The 26,605-nt window shown below is 50.3% G+C and overlaps 2 protein-coding genes across 4 annotated transcripts in view; one reads left to right on the forward strand and one right to left on the reverse strand.

The window, feature by feature from the left end:
* Positions 1-11,265, forward strand: part of ds (dachsous cadherin-related 1) — a 66,868-nt gene extending 55,603 nt beyond the window's left edge. The window contains exons 14-16 of the mRNA XM_025304184.1: positions 2,893-3,189; positions 6,535-6,991; positions 7,314-11,265. Of these exons, the coding sequence (XP_025159969.1) occupies positions 2,893-3,189; positions 6,535-6,991; positions 7,314-9,630 (3,071 nt within the window). The 3' untranslated portion in view covers positions 9,631-11,265. The remainder of the gene's footprint in view (positions 1-2,892; positions 3,190-6,534; positions 6,992-7,313) is intronic.
* Positions 11,266-11,305: 40 nt separating this feature from the next.
* Eaat2 (Excitatory amino acid transporter 2) lies at positions 11,306-24,146 on the reverse strand. Of its 3 annotated transcripts, none has more exons than XM_011150154.3 (12): positions 23,720-24,146; positions 22,813-23,547; positions 20,364-20,489; positions 20,063-20,270; positions 19,068-19,110; positions 18,670-18,920; positions 18,136-18,369; positions 15,584-15,778; positions 15,345-15,479; positions 15,013-15,121; positions 14,698-14,816; positions 11,306-14,345 (listed from the first exon to the last, which is right to left on the reverse strand). In XM_011150154.3, the coding sequence occupies exons 2-12, from the start codon at positions 22,985-22,987 to the stop codon at positions 14,297-14,299; spliced, it is 1,644 nt and encodes a 547-aa protein (XP_011148456.1). In that variant the 5' UTR covers positions 22,988-23,547; positions 23,720-24,146; the 3' UTR covers positions 11,306-14,296. The 3 variants fall into 3 exon arrangements, with proteins under 3 accessions (XP_011148456.1, XP_019699451.1, XP_025159971.1); XM_019843892.2 differs by having other exon boundaries at positions 14,682-14,816; positions 23,720-24,142; XM_025304186.1 differs by lacking the exon at positions 22,813-23,547 and having other exon boundaries at positions 23,720-24,145.
* Positions 24,147-26,605: the final 2,459 nt, after the last annotated feature.

The following is a 26,605-nucleotide window of genomic DNA, read 5'->3' on the forward strand; positions in this document are numbered from 1 at the left end:
CATCGGGGAAATGTCATTCCGACGTGCCCGTAGAAGCGCGATTAAAAACGCCGCACGTCGGCCGGTTGATGAGCCCTCTGGGGACGCGCGCGTATCACAACACTTCTTCAATATCTCGCGATCAATGAGGCGAAATATCTCTTCGGACAACGTAGCAACGGCTACGTTGGCGGCTAATGCAGCTCTCGGCGCATTCAAAGCGGATTTGATAGAAATATGAATCATCGGCGCGGTCGTAACGCGAGACGTGACGGGATAACGAGTCTGCTCTTCTCGTCCTCCTAACATCGCCCAAGCTGCTCACAAGCTCTCTTGACCGCGTCTTTACGGTAATCGCCGCCTGCTCCGTTCCTCCGTAACAGTGATTTATGCTTATAAATTGCTAATTGATAGCACAACGCGGCGCAGAGTGGTTTAACAGAAGTGGTCTATGTTCTCGTTAGGGGCCCGTGACGGGCCCTTCACGTCCTTCCGCGACGGCGATATCGATTATGTTTATAATCCGCGCGCGCGCGCGCGCGCGCGAGAGCTCTCGCACGGCGTTTAACGGCCGCCGCCCGAGCTTCGCTCGTCCTACGGTAAACGTTTGTAATTACCCCGGTAGGAATAAAGGATGTAATTATCGTCGAAACCGGGAGGCGCGGCTCGCCGATGTTGGATGGGCCTTGCCTCGGTGCTCCCGTAGGGCCCTTCCTTCCGCACGGCCGTGTGTACATTTGTGGGAGGATTTAATCGACAGCGCCGATCGGACCGGCTCCGAAAGTGCCACTGACACGAGAAATCGAGACAATGGCGGACCACCGACGTGCGTCGGTATTTCCCGTACAAGGAGGATTACGTCGCCGCACTGCGCTCGCCCCGATTCGACTCGGCTCGATCCGCGAGAGCGCGGATCCTGGCTCTCGACGGTAGTGATGCATCGATGAGCATCCTTCTCGTGTCCTGAGAATCCCTTTCGATTTGTGTATTTCTAATTGGTCTTTGTATTACAACCACTTCCGTTTTTCCCAGCGAGACTCAAACTGCGAGGGCGCTCGGAGAGCGATAACAGAGTCATGCCGGGGCCGCGCGTGTTTGCCCGTAGACGGGGTCGCTCTGGAAAGCGATTTACACGACTTTAACGATCTCCCGTGAAATTTACGAGCGGTCGCAGCCGCGTGCCATGGCTAGCCCCCATGGCCCCACGAGTGCATCGCGCCAGTACAGAATAATTCTTTTACTGCCGCAGGTGTTGCTACGCCCGACGTATATCACCCGCCGCGGTCGTGGAATCAAAGTCGAGTCTCTGATGATATACCTCTTCGTAACCACGTACTCTCGCCGGCCGCTCGAGCCCGCGTCGAGCCGAGCCGGGGCGAGTCCTCGCCGGGGAATCCCCTGCGGAATTGTCGAGAGCCACGGCGTGTATTCGGAGACCCCTCTATTTCTCTCTCCCTCTTTGATGAATTATCTTTACATTTTTATGGAAATATCGCGCTCTCTTCTGCCGCCTCTCCCGCGGAAAGGGGGGTGCTTCGTCGTCGCTGTAATTGTATTCTTCGTCGCCTGGAGTGGAATAAGAATCGCGCGGGAGATTTGATCGTAAGAGAAGAAAGCTTTGTGTCCGGTCAGTCGCTCTCGGTTGTCTTCGATAAATTTCGATGCAATTGAACGCTCCGACGAAATCGTCGTCTGGTCTCTCTCTCTCTCTCTCTCTCTCTCTCTCTCTCTCTCGAGTTACACCAACTGGATCCTCTACTAGTGCCCTCGCCTTCGCAGCGCGACAATGCACGTAGGGAGCTCCAACGGTCATTGTTGCAGACAGACAGATCGCCGGATCGCGAGCGGCGATCACGATGACTTATGAGAAGACGTAAATTCATATTTAAGGACAAATTGCGTCCGAGCGACGATAAATGCGCTCGCGTGCGCCGCATATGGTAATGCGCTGCGCGACGCGCGCAAGTCCGTGCTGTACATGTCGCGCGCGCGCGCGCGCGCGCACGCGCACTTTGTGCTCGCAAATTAGTCCCCGCGTTACGGTTTTCAATTTCTCCGCGTAATGCTCGGACGGCGATATTGTAATTTACTCACACTGTGCGCGCGCGCGCCTCCGTCCGATCGTCTCCTCGCGAACGAGAAGAGCTCATCCGTTTCTTTGGGCGGATTCGTTCGGGCGCTTCTTAACACGGCCAAGATAAAACGATTCGATAGTACGGATCCAATGCATTTTAAGCACGACCCCCTTGAAGTGTCTTTAACTTCGCGGAAGAGCGCGCCCCGATCCCGAAGGCTACACGCTCGCGTTGCGTATGTATCGCGCGTGATCGTTCCCCGGTGACAAAGTGGCCTCGCGATGAGGACAAAAGAACGAAATCAAAGGGAGGGCCTTTATGCATGAGGATGCAATTCGTCAGTAGCGGGCCGCGCAGATCCGCACAGCGGAGCGATAAAGCCGTCGCCCTACGCCGCGCTCGAGAGAGATCCCTAACAGTTTTCTTCGTTTTCGCCACGAGCGCATCTCGCGAATTCCGCGCGCTCGATCGGCTCGCCGAGCGCGGCAACGCGCGCGCGCGCGCGCGAACCAGCGCTTAAGCGCATTTCTTTACGCTCGCTTGAGCGAGGAAGATCGGTTCAATTAAAATCACAGTGACACCGCTAAGTGCGCTTCTCTCGGAAGAAGCAGAATTTCTGGCTCCCGGGAATCAAATTCGACGACGATTCTTCGCTCTCCGCTCTTGGAGACAACAATTTTTTCCTCCCCGCAGGTAACATTCCCCACATTCGGATCAATGAGGAATAATAATGAGAAATGATGATACGAGTATCTTCTATTCTTGCTGAATCGTTACTGTTACACGCAAGTGCCGGCACATCGCTAAACCGCGACGTTCTCTCTCTCTGATATTGCAGGCGCCCCCATGGGAAGCGTGCTGACCACCATCACGGCGAACGACGTCGACAGCTCGCCGGTGCTGACGTACCGTTTCAGCAACCTGACGAGTCCGGGACCCTTCAGCATCGACCGCTACGGCGGCAAGGTCGTGCTGCGGCAGCGTCTGGACGCCGAGACGCGCTCCGAGTACACCGTCCAGGTGATCGCCAGCGACGGCATCCACGAGACTATGACCGACCTGACCGTACGTGTGACCGATCTTAACGACAACACGCCGCGGTTCGAGCAGGCTGCCTACGTGGCTGTCCTTTCAGGTACGTACTCAGGCAGGAGCGCGATGGCCCCCCGCTCGCGCGCGGGGAGGGCTGAGCATGTGCGAGAGGCAGGTAGCGGGGTGAATTCGATCGAAAGTTTGACGATGATCGGACGCGATCATCGCGTCGGTTATCGCGCGGCGCTCGCTTCAGCGAGCAGGTGATAATTCTTTGATTTATTGAGCAACGATCGTTCTCGAGATTACGCGGTCGTGCCGCGGCGGTAGCGTGGGATGAAATCGCACGCGGGACGGGAGCGTCGCGTCCCCGCTCGTCAGCGAGGTATGAGGTCCTCGCTCGCTCGCCCGCGGATCGTTTTGTTGCCGCGTCTCCTCCCCCGAGAAGGACGCGAACCACCCGCGGCTCGCCGCCAAGACGGCGCGTTGTTAAGTATTTATAGTTGCCATTAACGGTGTTGCACGTTTGTACGAATTATACCGTAAAGATATCAATTTCACGAATCGCTGGGGCCGGGGGGATTCTGGACGCGCGGCCAACGCGATAAATACGCCTCTCCGATTGTCAAGCTGAACGAACGTGGCGTTGCCGCATGAGAAAAGCAGAATTTCGAATTGATAGGGGCGTACCTGCCGCTCATTATGCGTAGATGCTGCGCATTCGACGTGCTATTATTTTTCACGCTCCGCGACGAAGTTCGCGGCGGCGATCGCGATTTTATCCTTCGAAATTTATCGTCTCGCTCGCACCGTAGATTTGTTATTGGTCGCTTCGCGCAAGCTCCGTCACTCTGTCGCTAGACGATGCCTTGGAGTGTCAGCGTTCCGTCGAAAAAATCGAAGCAATGGAGGCACAAAGAAATGAGGAAAGAGCGAGGAGGAAGAAGGCAGGAGGAGGAGGAGGAGGAGGATACAGGCGGGCCCCTCTGCGCGAAATAAACGCGCGTTTAAAAACTGGTTTTTAGTAGACACGCGTTGTCCTGTTGCCCGTGTTCCAAACTCGAATTGACACCGCGCCGAGATAAAGCGCGCGAGAAAGACCGGCGCGGGTGTGAGGGGGGAGGGGAGTTGAAGAAAGAGAGAGAGAGAGAGAGAGAGAGAGAGAGAGAGAGAGAGAGAGAGAGAGAGAGAGAGAGAGAGTAAGAGGCAGAAAAAGAGAATAAGAAGAGGAGGAAGACCGCGATGAAAAGCTAGCTGCTCGAATGCGGGAGAGAAAAAGATACGGTGCACGAAGAAAGAGAGAAGAATCAGAGAAGTAGTGGAAGGAGAGTCAGAAGGAGCAGGAGCAGAAGAAGAAGAAGAAGAAGAAGAAGAAGGGGGAGAAGAAGAAGAAGAAGAAGAAGAAGAAGAAAGAAAGATAAAAAGAAGAGTAAAGAAACAGAGTGCGAGATCGGCAGGACAGGAGGAACGAAGAGCGGGGGAGGGGGAAGTATGAGAAGGAATGGCAAGGACGGGGTGGAAGGAGGAGTGCTGAGGAGAGGATTGCGAACTCCTCGCACATAAATAAACGCGAGGACACCGTTTGCGAGGCAGCCGAAAAGCCGCCTTCACTGCAACCGCCGGCCGAGATCGCCGGCTTCGAGGACTCTCGAAACTTATTAAAAATACATAGGCCCGCGCCTAATGGTGCATTTGGGTGGGCGGCGGGGAGGTAGGGCAGCCGGGGGAAGGGTGGATTGGCAGGCGGTGGATGTGGAAAGAGTTCGAGCGGGGAGCTCCCACGGCGACGAGACCGCGAATTTGCATCCTCCTCTCTCTCTCTCTCTCTCTCTCTCTCTCTCTCTCTCTCTCTCTCTCTCTCTCTCTCTCTCTCTCTCTCTCTCTCTCTCTCTCTCTCTGTGTCTCTCTGTCTCTCCTCTCTCTCTTCTCCCAGAGCTCATCCCGCGCTTCGTGCCGCATGTTCGCGAAAAGCTATGTGGCGTTCCATCCGCGGTGGACAGGCGAGGTGGTAGATTGCAGATACGATCGGGCGCGCGGAGAGGTCTCGGCGAAAGTTAATGAAGCGTTTGGAAGGGTGGGGAAAGGGGAAGGGGAGAAGGGGTTAATGGGATCGTTATAGATGTTCATTAAGGTGATAACATCGGGGCAGATCGAAGACACTTTGTTGTCCCTCTTCCGCGGCCTTTCCGTGAAATCTCGCGGATTCTAATGAGATGTAAAGATCGCCCTCGAGGGGGTCGTATCGGCCCGCGGATCAGCATGGATTTTCCTCTTCCTTTGAGGTGCCCGCTGCGCGCCTCAAAGTTCACGAAGGACGAACAATGACGCGAAGATTAGCGAAACTATATTACGTCGCTTGAGAGGCCGGGATACGCTGAAGGTGAGAGGGAAGAAGGGGCAGGGGAGACGACGACTCGGGATTAAGGATAATAAAAGAGGGAAATAAGAATTCATCCCGGCGTTCAGATGTCGTAGCGCGCGAGAGCACGCTCCGCTCCGCGACCGCGGTCATACGCACTTCGCAATAATTATACAGTCTCTCTCGCTCTCTCTCTCTCCCCCCCCTCTCTCTCTCTCTCTCTCTCTCTACCTCTACCTCTACCTCTACCTCTACCTCTGTATCTCTCTTTCTTTCTTTTTCTATGTCCTTCTCTCTCTCTCTCTGTCTTTCTTCCTCCTTCTTTCTCTCCCTCCTCGCATTCGTCCTCCTCTTCTCTTCCGAGGATACCCTCGCCCCGGCAATCCCCGAAGGGCCATGTCCTCCGGGTTTATTTCGGACTCTCTTTCGCGCACACGCATATCGGCCTATATCCTCCTCTGGCTCCTCTGCACTTTAGGCCGCGGCTTGGCACATTAATGCCGAGTTATCCGGCGATCTGAAACGCATCGAAATGATTTTTGTATACGCAACGCGCCATCGAGCCGCGGACCCACGGCACCGCGGCACGATTTATATAACTGGTTATTATTTCATACTTCCGTTCGGCCTGATGTCAAGAGGGCTTATCCTCCTCCTTCGCCGTCCGAAAAAAGGCGTTCATAATGTCGGTGCTGGCCGGCGGTGGTCGAGGACGCGTCTGCAACAAGAAGACGCGGAGAGTATTTGAACTCGCGCTCTGGTGATCCCTCTCTCTCTTTCTCTTTCTCTCTCTCCCTCTCTCTCTCTCTCTCTCTCTCTCTCTCTCTCTCTCTCTCTCTCTTCCCTTCTCAAGTGGTCTCTCGTACAATGTACGACTCGATAATCGATCTTGCAAGAGTACTCCTTGACTACATGTCATTCATTAATGAATACCACATCTCGTCTCTATCAGTCATATAGAACATCGCAGATACAAATATTTTCTCATTGCTCACTCGAACACATCGGTACAGTCGTTACGGCGTATATCGCTTCATGCACGATGTACAATGTAGCGGATCATGTAACGTGTTAATTTTCTTATTCCAGAAGGACCGGACAGCCTGCAGGAAATTCTGACGGTGAACGCCACGGACGACGACCTTACGGAGGAGAACAGCCGGATACGGTATTATCTGTTGCGACCCGTCAAGGGATTTTCGGTACACCCTGTCACCGGAGTCCTGACGGTCAATCGCACGGCGATACCGAGGCCCTTGCCGAAGGAGTTGGATCTGGTGATCGTCGCGGAGGACTACGGCATGCCGCCGGCGTCGTCGGTATGCTCGGTGATTGTGCGACTTAGCAGTTTGAAGAACGCCCTTCCTGGACGCGACCACAAGATCACAGTGAAGGAGAGCTCGCCGAAGGGTACGACGTTGATGAGGCTCTCCGACGTGGACTTGGCGGACGGGGCCATCATTGCGGGCGACGATGGCGGAGTATTCGAGATATCTAGGGACAGGCTGATCCTCTCGAAGACACTTGATCGCGAGACAACGGATATGTAAGTGTCGTTAGTTGAAATAAAAATTTCATTTCATACAATTTATTCACTTACATTACGTCATGATTGCTTTGTGGCAATTTCCATTATGGCAAGTTACAGTTGATGTTGTAAACAAATTATGGTAACGATTAATTATGTAATCAATTTCATCACAGTTTATTACTTTGCCTCACGTGGTTGTCATCATGATTACTTTTTATTATTTATATAATCTCGGTATAATTTTTATAATCTCGGTCTCATTGTTGTTCGAGAGGATGTTTAAACATTCCGAAGTATCAAAAGATTCTAAAAATCGTACATGTATTCAATGTTGCAGGTACACGTTGCGATTGGGCAGCAAGGGCGGAAACATGACGGCAGGCTCGCTGGTGGGAGACGAGCCGGTGATGGTGACGATCATCGTGGAGGACGTGAACGACAACTACCCGCGCTTCCTGGATGAGCTGTATGAAGTATCGATCAAGGAGGACGCTCCGCACGGAATGACCGTTGCCGTGTTGCGGGCCAAAGACGACGATTTGGCTGGCAGCGCGGCGGCCACATTGGTGTACGACATCACCTCAGGGAACGACGGTGGCCGCTTCTGCGTCGAAAGGACGACCGGCGCTGTCTTGGTGAACTCCACGCTCGATTGCGACATTGAACCCGAGGTCTACAATCTCGTGATGATGACATGCGACAGCGACCCGGTGTCGCCTCGCTGTGCGTTGGCCAAGCTACGAGTTCACTTGGAGGACGTGAACGACAACTCGCCAAAGTTCCCCGTGTCCGAATACCTCGAATTCGTCGGCGAGAATGAGCCGGTCGGTACTACCGTGTTCTCCGCGCGCGCCTCGGATCTGGACCGAGGTATCTTCGGGTCGTTGAACTACTCCATCGTTTCCGCCGCTGCGACCGGCTTCTCCGACATCGACGACAGCTGGAAGCTGTTCGCGGTCGACGATAAGTCGGGTATCGTCACCGCTCGCGCAGTATTCGATTACGAGCAACGGAATCGGTACGCCTTCACGTTGCGCGCCACGGACATGGGTGGTCGCACCGCTGCGGTACGTGTCAGGGTGGAGATCGAGTCGAGGGACGAGTTCTATCCGCAGTTCACCGAGAAGACGTACCGATTCGTCATACGCAACATTGCCCAAGCGCTACCCGGCACGGTGATCGGTCACGTGACGGCGACTGATCGCGATAAGGGGCCCGATGGTCGGGTTGTGTACCAGTTGATATCTCAGCATCCTTACATCAAGCTGAATCGCACTACTGGCGCATTGATCGTGAAGCAGAAACTGATGCACGTCGACATGAGCGCGGAGGAGTTGACGAAGTTGATGGTAAGCGCGAGCTCAGGCAGGCAAGGCTCTTTGTCCAACATCACGATAGTGGAGATCACCCTGATGGAGGACGACGAGCCGAACGGAGCTCGAGGAGCTACTACTATGGACAACGGCTTGAACATGGCTATGGCCACCGGCGGAGGCTTGGCCGACTGGGCTCTGGGCCTGCTGATCGCCGTGCTTCTCCTCGTACTCGCGTTCGGCACCATCTTCCTTTATTTTCACATTCGTAACCGCCGTCACAAGAAACCCGGCACGAAGCCAGGTCTGAGCGCGGAGAACAACGCTACCGCGTCCAACAGCTACGTGGATCCGAGCGCGTTCGACACGATTCCGATCAGAAGCGTGGCTGGAGTCGGTGCGAGCGGAAACGGCAGCTCAGCCAGTGCCGGGGGAGCAGGTGGCGGCGCATCCTGCCAGTTCGCTCCTCCCAAGTACGACGAGATACCACCGTATGGAACATCCGGCCAATCCGGCCAACAGCAGGCTACCTCCGAACTCTCCGGAAGCGATCAGTCAGGCTCCTCCGGCAGGGGTTCCGCCGAAGATGACGGAGAAGACGAGGAGATCAGGATGATCAACGAGGGCCAGCAGACTGGCGATTCCGCGAGCGACCTCTCTGTTCACAATACTCAGGAATATTTAGCAAGATTGGGCATCGTGGACCCACCGGCCGGCACACCCAGGAGACCACCCGAAGCTCTACCCCTGGATAGTCTGCATCTGTTCGAGGACGAAGCTAGCACCGAGGCGGACATCGCGACGCTCATCTACGGGAAGATCGGTGAAGCCGGGCGACCTACTTCCGGCTTGGAGGTGCCAGGTGGACCGTCGATGAACGGCTCCTTGAGCTCCATCGTGCATAGCGAGGAGGAGCTCACCGGCTCGTACAATTGGGACTATCTGTTAGACTGGGGACCTCAGTACCAGCCGTTGGCTCACGTGTTCAGCGAGATCGCCAGGCTGAAGGACGACGCCGCGAGCGTGCAGAGCGGAAACTCCGGCAGCAGCGGCAAGACCAAGTCTGTACATAAAGCACCACCGCCGCCGTTGCTTACCTCCGTCGCGCCAAGGTCATTGGCGGCGCCCGCACTGGCCAGAGGCATTCTGCCGAGGTCGCCGATCAGCCACGACGCCTCCACCTTCCCTTCCGCCGCGCTGAGTCCGAGTTTCTCACCGTCCCTGTCGCCCTTGGCCACGAGAAGTCCCAGCATCAGCCCTCTCGTGCCGCCCGCCACGCAGAGGTCAAGTCAAAGTGCCAACCGAGGAATTCCTGTTACCGACGCCGAGCTTAGGATTTGAGGACCCTGTGTGATCTCGCGTCCGGTCCGTGTGTGATCGCGTGTACAAGTTTTAGTGTTAAATCCAGTGAGATGACTCGCCGGAGAAGTGACGCCGGTAAGTTGACGCGGTGCCTCGTGTGCGTGTATTTCTGTTGATACTTGTTGTTAGCCGCGATTACGAGATGCGATGTGAAGCGGAAGACAAAGAAATGTAGCTCTCTCTCTTCTGCGATTTCTGCGCGAGCCACGTGACTCGCGGGTGACTCGCGGGTGTGTTAATGAGTGATTTTATAATTTAGGAGTTTCAATTTGCGAGACTGACCGTCGAAAGGAGCGACGACCGGATCATTCCTTCGCGCAAACGCCACCTTCCCGCGATTCATCGTCACTGTGTAATTAATTAATTAACGAAGCGTGAAGCGTTAGATAGTCTCAATTCACCGCGCTGCGAGTAATGAAATTAATACATCCCACTCTGCAGATGGGCGATGTATGTACGACTGATGAATCGATGTTCGATTCTTTTTATCACTTTTCCATTCTCGTCTCTTTTGTATTGTTAAAAAATCAATTGTTTTCATTTTCTCTCAATACTTCACCGAGTGTTTTTCATTTAAATTGCCCCTCGGACTCCGTCCCGCGTTCTCATTCTTCGATGATTAACCTCACTTCTCGATAGTTCACTACGCAACAGATATTTTTTTTATGAGAAGGTGAAAAATTAATCGACTCTTTCCGACGTTTCGGACGTCGATTCTATCTCTCAATATCGCCCCGTCTCACTCACGAGCGGAGTGGTGTGCGGGAAAGCGGCGATTGCATCTCGACATTGTCGTGTTTGGGGTACAATACGGACGCGTCACTCTGGTTCCGATTACGATTGATAACCGAGCCTCGAAGGGAGATGCTTCCTGAACGGAATGTGTTGTAAATATTCGCCGGGTGCGACGGCGTATAGTCATTAAGTAGCATTGTAAATAACAATTCACGAGAAATAGCGACGTTGTCATAATCAAAAGGATAGACTGCCCTTATGTAAACGGAAGCTCAATGATTGCGCCGTGTTCATCGAGACGCGCGGATACATGTATATATTACGGTAATCTAATTTTATAAAGTCGAACCTCTATCTCCCTCTCTCTCCCTCCCTCTCTCTCTCTCTCTCTCTCTCTCTCTCTCTCTCTTCTTCTTCTTCTACGTGGTTAATGCTGCGCGACGAACACGGCGATATTATTGGAGCGGAAGGAAAACCCACGCTACCACGAGCGAACTGATCACACACCAGATTTCGTGGCGGCGCGTCTCTAAATAAAACCCTGTCTTCGTTTATTAATTGTTATTTCGTCCTCATCCCCCGAGCGCGATCTCGATGTAACGGGGGATGGAATCTCAGCCCCAGGCACATATACATACGCACTGAAAACAAAAAGTATATATATATATATATATATATAAATATATGTCTGATATTTTGTATAAATCGCTCTCTGTACAAAGACTTCCGAGCTGAGGGCCTTCCGCGATGTGGGCCTTAAATAAATGAATTTTTTAGGATATTTTTAGTTTCTCTCTGAATCATATCCTGACTCACCTCGCTCGGTCCTCATCCGTGCGGCAGGTTTGTTTCGTCTTATCTCGCGCGCTAAGGGGAATCGGGAAGTGACGGGGACTTTGTCAATGAAAAAGAGGCAGAGTATTCCCACGTATAAACTTGCATCTTGTTATACAACACGTTGAGCCTTATAAGTATATTAACACGTATTCATCGGATTATTTTGATAAGTTTATCCCTTCTTTCCTCCGCCCGTTTTGCCCCCGCAACTAGGACAGTCGGTGCCTCTACTTTCTCAATGACCGAGGGTAAAACGTGCCGAGTGAAAAAACGGGAGCACCCGATATATCACTCGAAAGAATGGCAGGGTATTCCAAACTCTCTCTAACTCGAGAATCTATCGAATAAACGAAAGTACAATCTAGCCGCACAAGTAAAATTTAACGAAGAGTACCCGTTATCAGTTGTATTGTTCTTAAGTATTAACCAAAGACTCTCTCGCTCAACTATTGGTTCCTGCATTGCTTCAATCGTCAAGTCGATCTCACTTCGATGTTTCGTGTGTATAAATACCATTCATGCGTTTACGAGTTCTAGCCCTTAAGTTTACATCTTCTGGAACGTATACCTAACATGCGATTGCATTGAATAATCCTTACGCTAGCGTGAAACAATTTCTTTTTCGCTCGCTTCCTCTGTCCCGTTCGTCGTAACAACGGAAATCTGTTTTTCCCTCGCACATGCGAACTGCTGAACGAATCGCTTAACGAAGGAAACAACCCGAATAACGCGCCGAAACCCATACAGGTGAATGAACATTAATAATTACCATGAACGCTAATAATGCTATGTACTCGAATAGTTTGTACATTTAAACAGTCTCTACGATGAAACACGTATCGACCTACCTACCTAGTGCCTAAAATCAGCGAAACCTTTATAAGAGGATCGTTTACCAATTACGTTATGTCTAGCAAAAACGATATTGTTATATGGTGTGTCCAGTCTTGTTGCCGCTCGACGAGAAGTCGCGCTTATTTAATTTCTCTTTTTTTTTCTCTTTTTCTTTTTCTTTTTTAATAGATCGGATACGTATGGTCACTCGCATCACGATCGAAACACAGATTTTGTTGTTGTTACTAAGCTACTTGAGTGGACAACATTATACTGGAAGGTATATTTACTCTACGGCAAGGAATACTAGCCGAAAAGGCGCGACGAGACAGAGTCCTTGTACACTCGTGGTCGTACCCGACGAAAACACGAACGTCATCGGAAATTTCAAAAAACGTGCCTCCTCATATAAGGAATTACCCGAGGGAAACGATTCTTTCTCGCGATATCCCCGATGTGTGTGTGTGTGAAAAATTTCTTATGAAAATTTCTTGTGTTAAACGGGCAGAAAACGTAATTCCCTCGAGTCGCCCGACTTTCTCAGCACGATGAACAGGATCAGGATCTCAAGCTTCCGTCTCGACGAGCACCCTTTCGTCCGAAAACACACGTGTCTTTTGAAAGCGGGGCACGTAAATAGTTCTACGCGTCAGTTTTCCGTTCATTAATGGTCCGATAGTTAATTTCCTCGATATGACTTTTAAAAACTATTTAAAGTCCCGCGCCCGCTCGCGTAAGTCTTTTTTTCTTCTTTTTTTTCAGCCGCATTTTTCGCGTGTGATTAAACATTGATCCCCGCAGAAACATGCACTGTCGACGCGTGTGAGTCGTGTTTTGGAATTTCTCTCTCATATTTCGGATTGCGATCAGTGACGACGATACGCGATACGAAGTACGCGTGGTCTTTGGTCAAGTAGCCTAAATACGGTATTACAGTATAGGTATATGTATATGAGGATGCGATTGAATGTACCTGCGTCGTGTGTGTCCTAGATATGTAGGTATGCACATAGCTATCTAACAATGTTATCACATCGAGTTCTTTTTCCCAACAGTCGTCGTAAAAAATTTCTCTATCATCGGTAGAAACTGGTATCCGTTGCGTGTCACTGAAAACAGTCGTGTGCTCGATCCATCGCGCGCGCGCGCGCGTGTGTGTGTGTGTGTGTGTATACGTGTGTGTCTATATGCGTGTGCGGGGCCTAGGACGTTCTAAATACATCGAAAAAGCGTCAGTAATTGGAATCAGCGCCGACACACATTAATACGCGCAAGGGTGACACCCGAAAAAAGAACATAAGAAACTCTCGTTACTTTCATCGCGCCTGTCTGTAATTGGCGCATTGAAATAAGGCACCACATTCGACGCTGTTTACGCGATCGATCGTAGAAACGATCACTGATTCCTACGGGAGTAGCGCAGTCGAATCGGTGATCACCTGGTATTTTTTTTTTCTTTGTTTCCTGTTTTTGCATTTTTCTCGCTACTTTGTGTATGAGTCTTCGCCCTACGATCATCTATCGTCTATTCAAGTTTCGAGTCGTACGGTCAGTCGGTCAGTCGGTCGGCCAGTCCAATCAACCTCTTCTGCCAATTCAGTCTGTAATTTTCCTGGGTTGGGGGAGGGGGGTCGTTGAACGACTCATACCTCCACTCTTTAATTACATTTCGACAACGTCGAGCGTAGTTGACGATGCGCGACGGCGAAACTGCCATCGCGCATCCTCCTCTCTGACAGAGCATCCTTCTTTTCCGAGCTTGCGGAAATCTCGACTGAAGCATTTTAAAAGTTTACGTATATCGTTTCTTATTGCTGTATCTGCATCTCTCAACGTGGCAACGCATTCTCCGCATTATTTATTGACTTTGAATTTCCCAGTGGGTCGCACTGGCGACCGTGAGAGTTCTCTCTCTCTCTCTCTCTCTCTCTCTCTCTCTCTCTCTCTCTCTCTCTCTCTCTCTCTCTCTCTCTCTCTCTCCATCTTTCTCTTTCTCATTGTTAGTTTTGCAGAACTCCACCGCGGAAGATCCTTGCGAACTTCGGAAATTATCAGAACGAGGAGAAGCAGAGGAACTAAACGCGCCGTTAGCGCAACCTATGTACCCTTTTTTGATCCTTGATGAACAGGCCGTTGTCCCGTCGCTCAATGCGCTCGTCCAGCTCGCGGAGCTGAGATTATTTACTCGTTGATAGGATTCTACACGGTGGTTGAACTATTCTGCGAGGCTAGCCACTAGTCAAACGGTCTCCTCCGTCACACTCCGTGACATGTGCAATGCTCCGAGGCTGAAACGAGAGGCAGAACGATCTCTGAAGGATGTTTTCGCTTGCTTGCACTTGAAGATCAGACATCGCGGGAAGACCGTGGGCGCGTCTCGTTTCCTTCTTCTTCCTTCTACTCTTCACTATCACTTTCACGACGGATGCGACGCGGATTTACGCGAGAGGACGCGGCTCAACCCCGACGTATCTTCGTCCCGCCCACGCACTCACGGTCTCCTCGAGATGTCGAATCTTCACTTTGCTTATCGATCTGCAAGTAAGCCAATGATGAACTGAGCGATGTCATTAACGAAACAATGTGATCTAGTACGATCGTACAAAGTGATAGCCTAGCCCTACCAACAAGTGTGTTTACTTGGCGATCCCCGTTATCCGTGCGTCGTCCTGCATCTCGACGACCACAGTGTCAGGATCAGGTACCCTGTTGGCGGAAATACATCCATTGGCGATGGTGGTTGGCAGCACCGTCTCCGACTGAAACCATGGAATTTATTGCGCGTTCTTATAACACACACACACACACACACACACACACACACACGCGCGCGCGCGGCAGCGTCGTGGTCAAAGTTCAAGCGGGACGGATCGTTGAGCGAGCGTATATTATACGCGCACAAGTTGACAAATCCGTATTCGCGCGATTACGAAGATATTAATTAAGATATTTTACTTGATAGGCTGCCGCGTCCAATGCCATTAGTTCCTTCTTGGACAGTTGCTCGACCACGGCAGCGGCGTAACAGTCTCCCAGCATATTGTTGGTGGTCCTTATCCGATCTCTATTAGCAGAAAATGTCTGTCGTAGAGAGAGAGAGAGAGAGAGAGAGAGAGAAAGAGAGAGAGAGAGAGAGTTGTTGCCGAAGACGGCGTGAAGAAAACAATTATTTGATCTATTGCGACATATATATTTCATCGTTATTTTCCGCAGGCAATTCCAATTTCGCGCGACACTTTTCCCTTCGATTCGACAAAATGATTGCGCGCTTACGGACGGATACTCACACGAACCAATCGATGGCGAACAAGAGAGACACGTCGTTAACAGGAGCGTCTATGGCGCTTAGGACGACCAACAGCAGGACAAGGGCAGCGCTAGGTACCGAGGCCGATGACACGGAAGCAGCGGTGGACGTCAGACTTCACGAGAATAGAAGACAGAATAGAAGACGACGAATTAGTCAACGCGCACGCAGAAAGAGGAGAAGCGCTCGATCGCTGGTGAGTTAGCTAGTCCGACTTACATGACGGTGATAATCTCCCCGAAGCCGAGAAAGATGCCGTTCATCTGAGCGATGAATATGCTAGCCACTGCGACGAAGAGCGCGGTACCGTCCATGTTAATATTGCAACCGATCGGCAGGACGAATCTGGTGACTCTAGGGTCGACTCTGAGCTTCTCGGTCATCAGACGAAAAGTCACAGGAAGCGCGGCAGCCCTGTACAAAGCTGCGTTAGCAAAGATCGGGCAAAGCATGCTGCCGGCGTAGTCAGAAAGATGCATTCCACGTCGCCTGTTGCCGCAGTGAATGGTCATTCTGGCATAAACTTATGTACAAGTGAGATATATTGGTGGCGTGACTCTCAGACGTGACTCAGTCTCTCAGATGCGATTTGAAGAGAAAGGCATTTTTTTCGTTTCTTTTTGTAATCGAGCAGAGCGGAGATGCAGAGAGTGATTGGCAGAGAGAGAATCGATGATCGGTACGAATGAAGGGAGGGAAATGCTCGCCGAGTGCCGAGAATTTGGATGTATCGATTACGTTAATTGCGGAAAATGTCTGCGAATAGTAGAAAGGGGTGCCAGCAACAGCCAGAATGACCGTGAGAGAACGACCTGAAAATTAAGCGGAATTAGCTCAGACGACATCGCCCAAGGTATCAGCCGCGGACCGCGTTGCCTGCAAGATCCTACAACAGACAATCGTATGTACCTTCATGTTGCGGCCATCAATTACTTACCAAGGGCTACCCTCGGTCTTTCAACCACCTGCAAAAGGCCGCGTGCAGTGCGTGTTCTAATACATCATCATGATTATACAGTCTCTGTTCAGATACACTGAGAACAGTTTCTCTCAGTCACAGTGTACGCACAGTTGTGTACGCTCTCTTCTGGAAACAGTTAATCCACAGAGAAAACAGATTGAGTTAGATGTGACTATATAGACCTAGCCGGGAATCATAAAACGATATACAAGCACTGTCAAAGTAACAAAAGGGGAGAGGCGAGATGATCGAGAAATGCGGGATGCGAGTGGTGGAGACGAGTTTGGACGATTGCTCTCGTTAAATCAGAGGATTCTTTGATCGTCTCTAAGTCGTTAGTGATGTTTTCTTTTTTTCTTTTTTTTCTTCTTCTTTTCTTTTTTTTTTTTTTTTTCTTAATGAACGTTTCGTGTATGGAGGACGAAAGAAAAGTAGGAGCTCGCGCTGTCACAGGGATCACTGGTAAATGCGAACTGAAAAAATGATCGTTGCTTCGCGTGACTCTCAGAAATGAATTATCAAGAAACAAATGATCGCACGTTGTTCACAGCAGTACAGCCGGTCATCGACGTCCTCGTCGTACCTGCAAGAGTAGCGAGCTCGACACGAGCAACCAATATTTTTTCAGTTCCCTCTCTCTTCTCTCTTTTCTTTTTTCTTTTTTTTTTACTTTACAGAACAGTGTGTGTACTTAGGTTTATATAATAATCATGTGGCTCGGCGTGAAAGCCTCCTTTGGCGCGGTATATCTTCTTCCTCCTCCCTCGCCGTCGCGACGGGAGAAGTCGGAAGATTCCCTGTTCACCGAGTTCACCTAGGCAGGCTTCCACGCCGCGAATCAGTCCAGGTAACACGGAGTCAGCAGATGGCCGGTTCAGGGAACATGCTTCACACCCGGCTAGTTCCGCACTCTCGCGACTATATTCTCGATTCCTTCGACATCACTTCGCGATCTCTCGCTCGTGACAGTGATCGTGGTGATGCTCAGTCACCGCGCGCGACAACGAAATTCCGCTCGCGTTGCCCGCTAAGAACCCGAACGGCAACGTTCCTCGGAAGTTCGCGTTCGACTGGTGCGCGCGCGATCGGCGCAACCGGCAGTATCAGCATCCTAAGTGCTACCCGGAACTGCATACCTCTCTCCCTTTCTTTCTCTCTTTTCTCTTTCTCATGGGGCATGGCGAGCTCTTCTCGCGAAAACATTAAAGAGATTGTCAGGGGCGAAGGAGGGAGCGGTGGGATCATTGGGAATTGGCCCAGCGTTCCACGACGTCTTCGTCTGACCGAGTCGGTCAATTCTGTATACGGCATACGTTCATCATTTGGCGGATCATATCATGGCCGGAAGTCGTGTAAGGCTGGCGCTAAGGATGCGGGAGGGATAACGGGATAACCGTGGCCTCGCAAAGCCTCCACACAGCTGGCTGAAACATATTGTCTCTATCAATCGATTTGAACTCGGTACACGTCTTCCATCGTCACCGTATCATCACTCGTTGTCTATCTTTCCGTTGTCTATCTTTACGACGTCGAATGTTTTGGAATTCAACCATCATCGGCACTATGCAATATACGCGCGACAGACCAGCTCCATTCCGCGCAAGCGTAGAGAGGTAGGCGTGTGTGTTTTTGTGATACGAACAAGAGGGCCGGGAGGGAGGTGTAGGAACGTGTGTCTGCGGGAGACGACCGACGAGGAAACGGAGCTACCAGGTCAGAAAGTACGATCACAACGTTGACCGAGGCCCTGTGAGGCAAGCGAAATGGATTCTCTCAAGGTCGGGCTCAGGTTCGAAGATCGACGACTCACGTTGATGCCATGGCGAAGGCGGTGAGGGTACCCTGGGCCAGGCCGGCGTAGAATTTAAAGGGGTTCTTTCTAACGAAGGCCATATATATCAGTTGCATGATCACCAGCTGATAGAGAAAGACACCGATCGCGATCGTGACGATGAACCACGCCAACTGCGACATCACCAGTACCAGGTCGTCCACGCCGAGTATTTTGCCCGCTATCACGGAGGTGATGCCGACTGGTGTCATCCTGCAAGCGAGAAAGTCTCGTTCCTCTCTGTCGTCTCTGTCGTCTCGACGTCTGTGACGAGTCCGCGCGATTGGAGAGGTTGCTTCTCAAAAGTGGTCTTTGTAATTTCCCTTACTCTCTCTCCACCGAATTAAAAGTAAAAGGCGATAATCATTTATGAAAGTTAATTTCTATCAACCGTTCTTAGCAAATTGTTTCTAGGAAAAGCGACTTGCGTCGATAACGAAGAAGCAACGCGTACTTCCCGACCCCGGGTGAGTCATACGAAGCACATGGTTCGTCTCCGATTACCATACTCACCACATGACCGTCGATACCATCCGCATGATTACTTCGAACACAGCCTTGAAGAAGTCTATCACGACCTGGCCTTTCTCGCCTAACGTTCCCAGAAACGTGCCGAAAACCAAGCAGAAGAAAACTATGCCCAGAGTGTTCGTGCCGCTTCTGTATTGTATCACTCTCATCAGCTCCTCGTCCCCCAGCACCTCGTTCAGCCGGTCGGTGTCGTTTTGGAACGGCTGCTTCTTCGGGACGTATACCGTGTGCGCCTGGAACGGAGTCATGCATTTCACACGGCGAATCGATTTTATCCCGACGACGTATAATACACACACACACACACACATATATATATATATATATACATATATATATATAGAGAGAGAGCTTAGAGAATCAGGCAGGCCGACTCTCACCTGTTGGAAGGCTGCTTGAAACAGATTGTCCGGGAACATGTTTCTGCAAAGTAATTCATTCAGAACTGTGAGTAACTCGGTCGAAAAGCATCGAAAGACGCAGAGAGCACTTTTCCGCGTCGTGACGAACAGCTGCGTATCGTCGCGAACGACGTGCTTCCCGTCGGCCTTCGTTTTATCCATAAACCTTAAGCGCCTATCAAGCCGCGTTACTCGCATCGCAAGCCGCAGCGATTTTGCGCAGTGAAAAAGCGATCTTGGCCGATCTTACGCCGCGCTGCTGAAGCGAACGCATATTAAACAGTTTCCGATAATGAGCCGCTGTGCTCTGCCTTTAATCCGACGGTGGGAGAAGATCCAGCGCGCGTCATATAGATATTGCGCGGCTTAAACCGGAGCTTTTGAGCGCGCCTCGTGTGTGAATAAAACACGCAACCCGATCGATGATTTATTTTCGTCCCGACGACTGGTATCCGCGATCACCGTGAATTCTCCGTTTAGCGGGTTTTACAGCTCGCGAAACCCATGACCTTAATCCGTTTTAGTTAACTATGCTGTTCCAACGACGACGGTGTGGACAGATGGGACAGGCAGGCAGGCAGGCAGGCAGGAGTATCTTAAATCGATATTATTTCAATGTCGCGCGCACGCTAATCGACACATTTCGGTGTCGCGACACAGACAAGAGTCCCTTCTCTCGTCGGGGATCTTCGTTAAAAAACTTTCCCGATATTCCGCCTCGAGTGTGAAAGACGCACGAGTATCTAAACGACCAACTTCCCGGCTGAAGCGAGCGGAATTGACTCTTCATTAGCACCGTTTACTTATTGCGTCCCGCATGCGGCGCGACCTTCGCGCCTAATTACCCATCCGTTTTCAATGGGAAAATCTTCCCCGCGAGCAAGTCTGTGTACATGATCAATATTGATAGAATCGATGGGCCGCTGCTGTTCGATCGTTCGATCGACCGACAAGATATCACTGGCACAATTTACCTTCCCAGATCGAGCAGGCTGTCGAGTATGTTAACGGCCCTCGCGTGATGCGAGGGACCGATCGATTCTCTGATGCCGGGATTACCGGGATGAATAACGAGGACTAGGGCTACCCCAAGGATAGCGTTGAGCAAGGACGTCAGTATGAAGTACACCAAAGTACGAACAGCGATCATCCCGTTCATCCTGGCGTTCAAACTCGCTGAACCTGGAACGCGAGGTAAAGGCGCATGAGACACGCCCGCCGACACACGCGTCGCTTTGCTTTGCGTGCGTCGAACGAAACAACAACAGCTCTCACCTGATATAAGGCTGGCGATTACCAGAGGCAAGATCATCAGTTTCAGTAGCCTCATAAACAGTTCTCCCGGGTAGCTGATGAGCATCACCGCGTCGTCTCCGAGATCCAAGGGACGCAAGCCGAATCCTGAGGAAGGACATCGCAAGATCAATTGGCGATTCTACGTCACTGCGACGTTACTTTCCCGTTGGCATGTAGCTAACGCCCGGGAGATTCTACAGAAGGCACGGCCTTGAACTATATTTAAACTGGCTTTTCATTTAAACGCGAAGAAAGGCAGTCCTGGCTGCTTGGGGCGGAAAGGTGAAGGTTTGATCAATTCTAGTCGCACGAGGTCAGTACGGTTGTAATATCGCCCGCTTCCGGCACGTACACCCGCGCAGACTGACAGTGCCAACGGTGTGGGACGGTCGCTCCGTCGGCGTGTTTGCACAAAAACGTAACACGATGACGACGTTTGTCGCGCTTAAAAAAAGGATCTGAATGAAAGGCTCTGATTTAGAGTCAAACTGACCTATCGAGCAGCGTCTTGTAAATTATTACTACGCCGTCGGGCTTTCTATTTGTAGCAAGGTGTCTATAGACGTTGCATGCACGCTTATCAGTCGAGCCATCGGGAGCGGAGATTTGCGTCGGCGTGTGATATCGTATGCCGAATTCTATTAACGTCATTTACCGATCGCTGAAATGATTTCTCCAAACGTCGCAATCGCGTCGCACGCGCGGAATCACGCGGGATGCGCCCAAGCGGACGATTCTCGCGTCGTTAAACGCACGCGATCGAACTTTCCAAGGAAACCCTTGGCCGATGATTGGCACCTTTTAACGAGATAACGGTATACGTATTTACGTAACCAACGATAATTTCGAACTGGGTCGTTGGTGGCGTACACATAAAATCGATTTGTGCAAAAGTTCGCTGCGCGTCGTATATTGTGTGAGACATGAAATATCTCCGACTGTCTCTCTCACCCATGAGATTTTCATGAGCGCGCTCGAACGTGCTACACGCCGCTTGGAACGTGAGAAAGAGATAGAAAGAGAGAGAGAGAGAGGGGGGGAGAGAGAGAGAGAGAGAGAGAGAGAGAGAGAGAGACTCTGATTTTTCTACAAGCATTTCAAGAGTCAAAGGGATAAGATAATTGTTTTCCGACACGTTTATCTTCTTCTATATACAAAGCCGCTGGCATTTTAAAATCGTACAAGTCAGTTGACGTGTTCCGCGCAAGCTTCGACTGTTTGATCTCATAATCGCGAAACGGCGTCACGATGGGTGACAATGACATCCGAGAAGCCCTTGGAGGCTAACCATTCGCGCGTAAGTATTCCTGATAATCATATCGACTTACGCATGCTGTCACTGTCTCTAGACATCTCTCCGTCTAATTATGGAAATGCAGTATCTGTTACGGTAGTCGCTAATTACGCTAATAATTAACGTGCTTAATATCCATTTGCATTAATTGTGTGTGTCTCTTCTACATGATACAAATGTGAGAAAAAATATTTGTGATTTTGCAACATTACGATATACCGTAAATACGTCGTGTGCAAGTAATAATGATTATCGATTTTATTTAGCCTTAACATGTTTCTATGAGGGAAAAAATATATATCATATATATTTGCGACACGCTTCAGTTTGTAAAATATTAAAAAAATGTCCCTGATAGCTTGTGAAACATTTAAAAATGGCCAACTGTTAAACTACTCTTCACTGCGATCACACACACAGTATAATATTTACCGATCAGTAAAACAAGGCGGTTAGTAGTTGAAACAAAATCTGTAAAATTAATTATTAGACAGAATCTTTGAGAACTCTGTATTAATGCCAGCAGGAAAAAAAAATAATAACAAAAGTGGCAAGAAGGGAAAATTAGTGAGCAGTATAAAAGTCGGATAAAAAATCTAATGAAAGGATAAAACTATGTCGAAGCGATTGCGCGTACGATAACTCGATTGTTGTAGAAATCACCGCGGGTGACGGTCATCATTTATCGTTGGCTCATAAAGCGACGACGATAGATGAAATGATAAGCGCGAAAGGTTCTCGTACCTTCGTACTGCGTAAATTTTATATCACACAGTAATCTGTGTGTACGTGTGTGTCGTCCCTCCTCTCCATTCGCTTCCCCCACCTATCGTTCTCATTAAGTATTTGCAACCTAATATCCATTTGCCTTATCGTATCTTTCGACGGCTTTAACGTACATATAAGCAGTAACCGACTATACAGGCTGATTCATATCTAGCAGCAGGTATCATCAATTATTCTAGTTCTTTCGTCTCGCAACGAAATAATGTTCCCTTTGTTCGAGGAGATTCTCCGCTCCGAATTGATTGTATTTCCCTCCGCTCGTTGCTTTCAATTGATTTCAAGTTGCGGCTTCAACACCGCGCGACAAAGATGGGGCGAGCCGAAACCCACCCTCCCCATCGTACTCACCGAGGATTACGCCGAAGAGCACGCCGGATAGGGTAACCATGAGCAGGAGGTTCTCCCGCATCCACTTTCTGGTGTCGGCGGTCACCTTGCGGGGACCCTGAGAGGCCGAGACGTCCTGCCCGCCCATCTTGGCGAACAGGTATTCGGAAAATCGGGCAGAGGACTTCTCTTCCATCTCACCGGGCCGCCAGCAAGCGGCGTACCAGGAGCGAGTTCCGGTCTCGTACGAATAGGCCGATCCTCCCGCCGATCCCCCCAAACTCCCTTCTCGCGATCTCTCGCGGCTAACGGCGGGGCCCCGGCAGCACCACGACGACGACGGGTTGCCGTTTTGGGGATGTTTCGGTAAATCCGTGCGGAAGGACCAATCACTCACGCCTACCAGACGCTGTAGTAGCCTGGCGGCCTTGCGGGTGCCTATTAGCTCGATCGTGGTACCGGGTAAGGATTGGACCACTTTACCAGCGACGCTGATAACGATTGGTAGCTCTCAAGAGTCTCTCGCGAGGCGGCTTAGTCTCTCCTCCCGTCGGCTCTTGTCTCTCTCTTCTTGTATATATGCGTGTGCGAGATCCCACGTCGAGTCCGGAACTGGCCGAACGTATATGCGGCCGAGGGCAGTATGCGTGTTCCTCTTCGTTTCCGGAGGGGACTAAAATCGGCGAGGAATCTCCCGAGTTGCGCGGAGAGATCCGATTTCAGCGAAAGACTCTCGTCGCGAAGTCGCTGCGGTGGCTTCTCGTCCAAAGGGAGAGAGAGAGAGAGAGCGTGAGAGAGAGAGAGAGAGAGAGAGAGAGAGAAAGAGAGAGAGAAAGAGAGAGAGGAACAGAGGGAAAGAGAGAGAGAGAGAGAGAGAGAGAGAGAGAGAGAGAACCGAATGTTCGCGCTGTTGCACAAGGTCAGTTACCCGAGGAGAACCGCTGGAGCATCGACGCTCGAGGATACCACCGCCTTCTTCCAAACGGCGCACTTCGCCTCGAGAAGCTGGGATCTCAGGATGAAGCGGCGGACGAGCAGCCAGAGGCAGATGTCTCGACGGCGTTACGACGAAGCCGATGACGACATGGAGTGCAATGGACTGTTCTGACGAGAGTCGCTGACGAATCTCTAAGCGTGCGCACGGACCTTCGACGCGTTCCTCGCGAACTATGAGCTCCGACTGCCTGGTTACCGGCGGACATTGCCGTATTGATTTGTCAGTGTCTCTCCACGTCTACACCCCCGAGCGTCCCTCGTTATCCAGCCTGGAGACGGTAACGTACGCTTGCGCAAACTCTGTGTGGTGGTTAAGTCGGTCGTCAGAATGTGGATGGATATGCACTACGCTGTTACTGCGCGGTTGTGCATCGCAAAGGGTAGCGGGACGAACAGAGGGAGGCGAAGGGACGATGGAAGGACAGCAAGGGATGGGGCAGCGACGTGAGGAAGAAACGAGAAACGGAGAGGGGGAAAGAGACAGAGAGAGAGAGAGAGGGGGGGAGGGAAAGAGAGACAAGAAAAGGGAGGACGCGCGCAGCGAAGGACAGGCAAGAAAGATCTTCTGAGCTGCGAAACGCATTATCCGCAAGAGGTTCTTAAATAGACGAAATACTGCTCCTCATGAGGTGTAATCCGCGTCGTAGATGCACCGTGCATTGTCAAGGTTGGCTAGATATCGTGGAAGATGCGCGAGAGAGGCGCGCACTCTGGCTTTTAGTTATATATAACCAGTCGATATACTTATTTTAAGAATAGGGTAATCCGTTTTATTTTAAATGCCTGCCGCCGACACACACGTGACAGGTTGTAGTGTGAAACGTTTTGCGTCATAACGCGCTATAATGCGCGATCTGTGAAAATAAATAATAATAAAATAATCAGAGTGTAATACCGACTTGGAAAATAAACGCCAACGAGGCAATCGCTATTCACTCGTGCTCTTTCATCTGCGTTTTCCTCTTTTTCTCTTTTTCTCTTTTTAGCACGTCCACCTTTGATATGTCCTCTTTGCAAAAGCAGGACGCGCTTATAATCCCGATAGTCGTACATCTCATTGTTAGAACGCTACCTTTACTGGAAATACTGGAGTTCGCTCGTGCGAACGAGAACAGAGTAAATTTTGCGACTTATGCATTTTTGCATCGTCTGGAATTTTGCCGTCCACTTAGATTGATTAAAATTTATCGTTAAAGGATGTACGCATACATGGATGTATTGTGCTTTGAGATCACGACGTGCAATAATGGTTGTCGTAAAACGAAAAGAAAAAAATTATTGAAGAGGGACAATTTGCTGTGAAAAAAAAAATAAAATAAAAGTTGCAAGTACATGAACCAAGTAGGTCGTGAAGTGTGTTACATATTGCGGAGAAAATGAAAATATGAGAAAAGCGATTACAGCGTGCTTTTACCTCGGAGAAAAGTGTCTTTACCTTAGCGGTAACTGTCTGATCATACGTGGGTAACTTCCACCTTCGTCCGGCCGAGGACTGCACGTTTCTACTCGATACTGCATCTCAGGTGTTGATGAGAACGGCGATTTCTAGGGACGAAGAAAGATGGAGACACCACATCCACGCGATCCTCAACTTGTCTTCTTTTTCAAAAATAATGAATTGATAAAAATTATGTGATAATAAAAATTATTGAATAATGAATCACGTCGCGGATAAGAGGCGGACTATAATCGACAAGGATGAATGTGACTGGTTCGCGCCAAAGATATCGATTAAATAAAATACAGACGAACAAAGTTAAATGGAGCGCTCGTTAAAAATCCGGGTTACTTAGCGTAACGCGAAAATGCTAATTTTATTCCCGCCGTTAATAGCATATAGCTTTTACACTATAATCACGTTGCACGTCGCTGTCGATTGCACTCGCCTGGCGGAAAATTGAAAAAGCGGCACAGAGTCCCCGATTGACTGTATGGCCGTACGGGCGAAACAAGAGATGCGTAACGTTACGCGGTATATATATATATATATATACATACATATATATATATATATATCAATAATATTGTTAACCAAGTGCAACAGCACCGTTTATCGAAGCGAATAAATATTTCATAATTATAATGCGTCACAATGATGCCGAAAAGCAGACTGTTCTGTAAAAATAATGCTGTTCGATTAACCGCGAGCGGCGGTTTCGCTAAAGCTACCTCGATACGGCGGCACGGATAACGCGATGCGCATTGATAATATTAAAAGCTATCGTTTAATAAAGCACACACAGCGCTCCGAGGCGTTCCCTAATTTCGATCCGGTGCAATCCTTTCTTGCGGGCGCCAAAGGCATCGAAGGCGGCGATGAGAAATGATCCTGGAGAACGATCATGTCTCGTTCTCAAACGTGAGCCGACGCCAAAAAGGGATTGCGGTGTCATATCCTGCTGACAAATGTTTTCCGGAACGCGTGAATTAAGTAATCCAGCGAACGCGAAGAACTCCGACATTTTGGCGGGGGATAGGCCGCCCCGTTGAATAATGGAGGTTCCCTCGTAGTCCGAGTCGCCGTCTGCAGAAGGCTACACGCAAAGGGAAAGGAAAAGGAAGAGAATCAGGTCCCATCCCTCTCGTAAATAATCCAGAAATGCGAGGACAACACGAGGCACCACATGTGTACGGCAAACACCTATTTACCTCGTCTTCCCCTCTCGCTGTATACAACGGGACGTTTCGCATCCTTCTTCCATTCCCTAAACGTCGCAGCGCTACTGATTCCGCCCCGTCGGTATCGGCACGCACTCGGATATCAGGAGGATGAATTTTGCCTGTGCAAACAAGTCAGAAGAAAAGTCCTATTTACATA

The sequence above is a fragment of the Harpegnathos saltator genome, unplaced genomic scaffold, assembly GCF_003227715.2.
Source record: "Harpegnathos saltator strain DR-91 unplaced genomic scaffold, Hsal_v8.6 scaffold594, whole genome shotgun sequence".
Classification (NCBI taxonomy): domain Eukaryota; kingdom Metazoa; phylum Arthropoda; class Insecta; order Hymenoptera; family Formicidae; genus Harpegnathos; species Harpegnathos saltator.

Coding starts and splice junctions, on each gene's coding strand:
- Eaat2 (XM_011150154.3), bottom strand. CDS start 22,987: ATGGAAGAGAAGTCCTCTGCCCGATTTTCCGAATACCTGTTCGCCAAG. Junction 19,111..20,062: donor AGCCTGCTCGATCTGGGAAG/GTAAATTGTGCC, acceptor ATTACTTTGCAG/AAACATGTTCCCGGACAATC. Junction 14,817..15,012: donor TGGACGCGGCAGCCTATCAA/GTAAAATATCTT, acceptor CCATGGTTTCAG/TCGGAGACGGTGCTGCCAAC.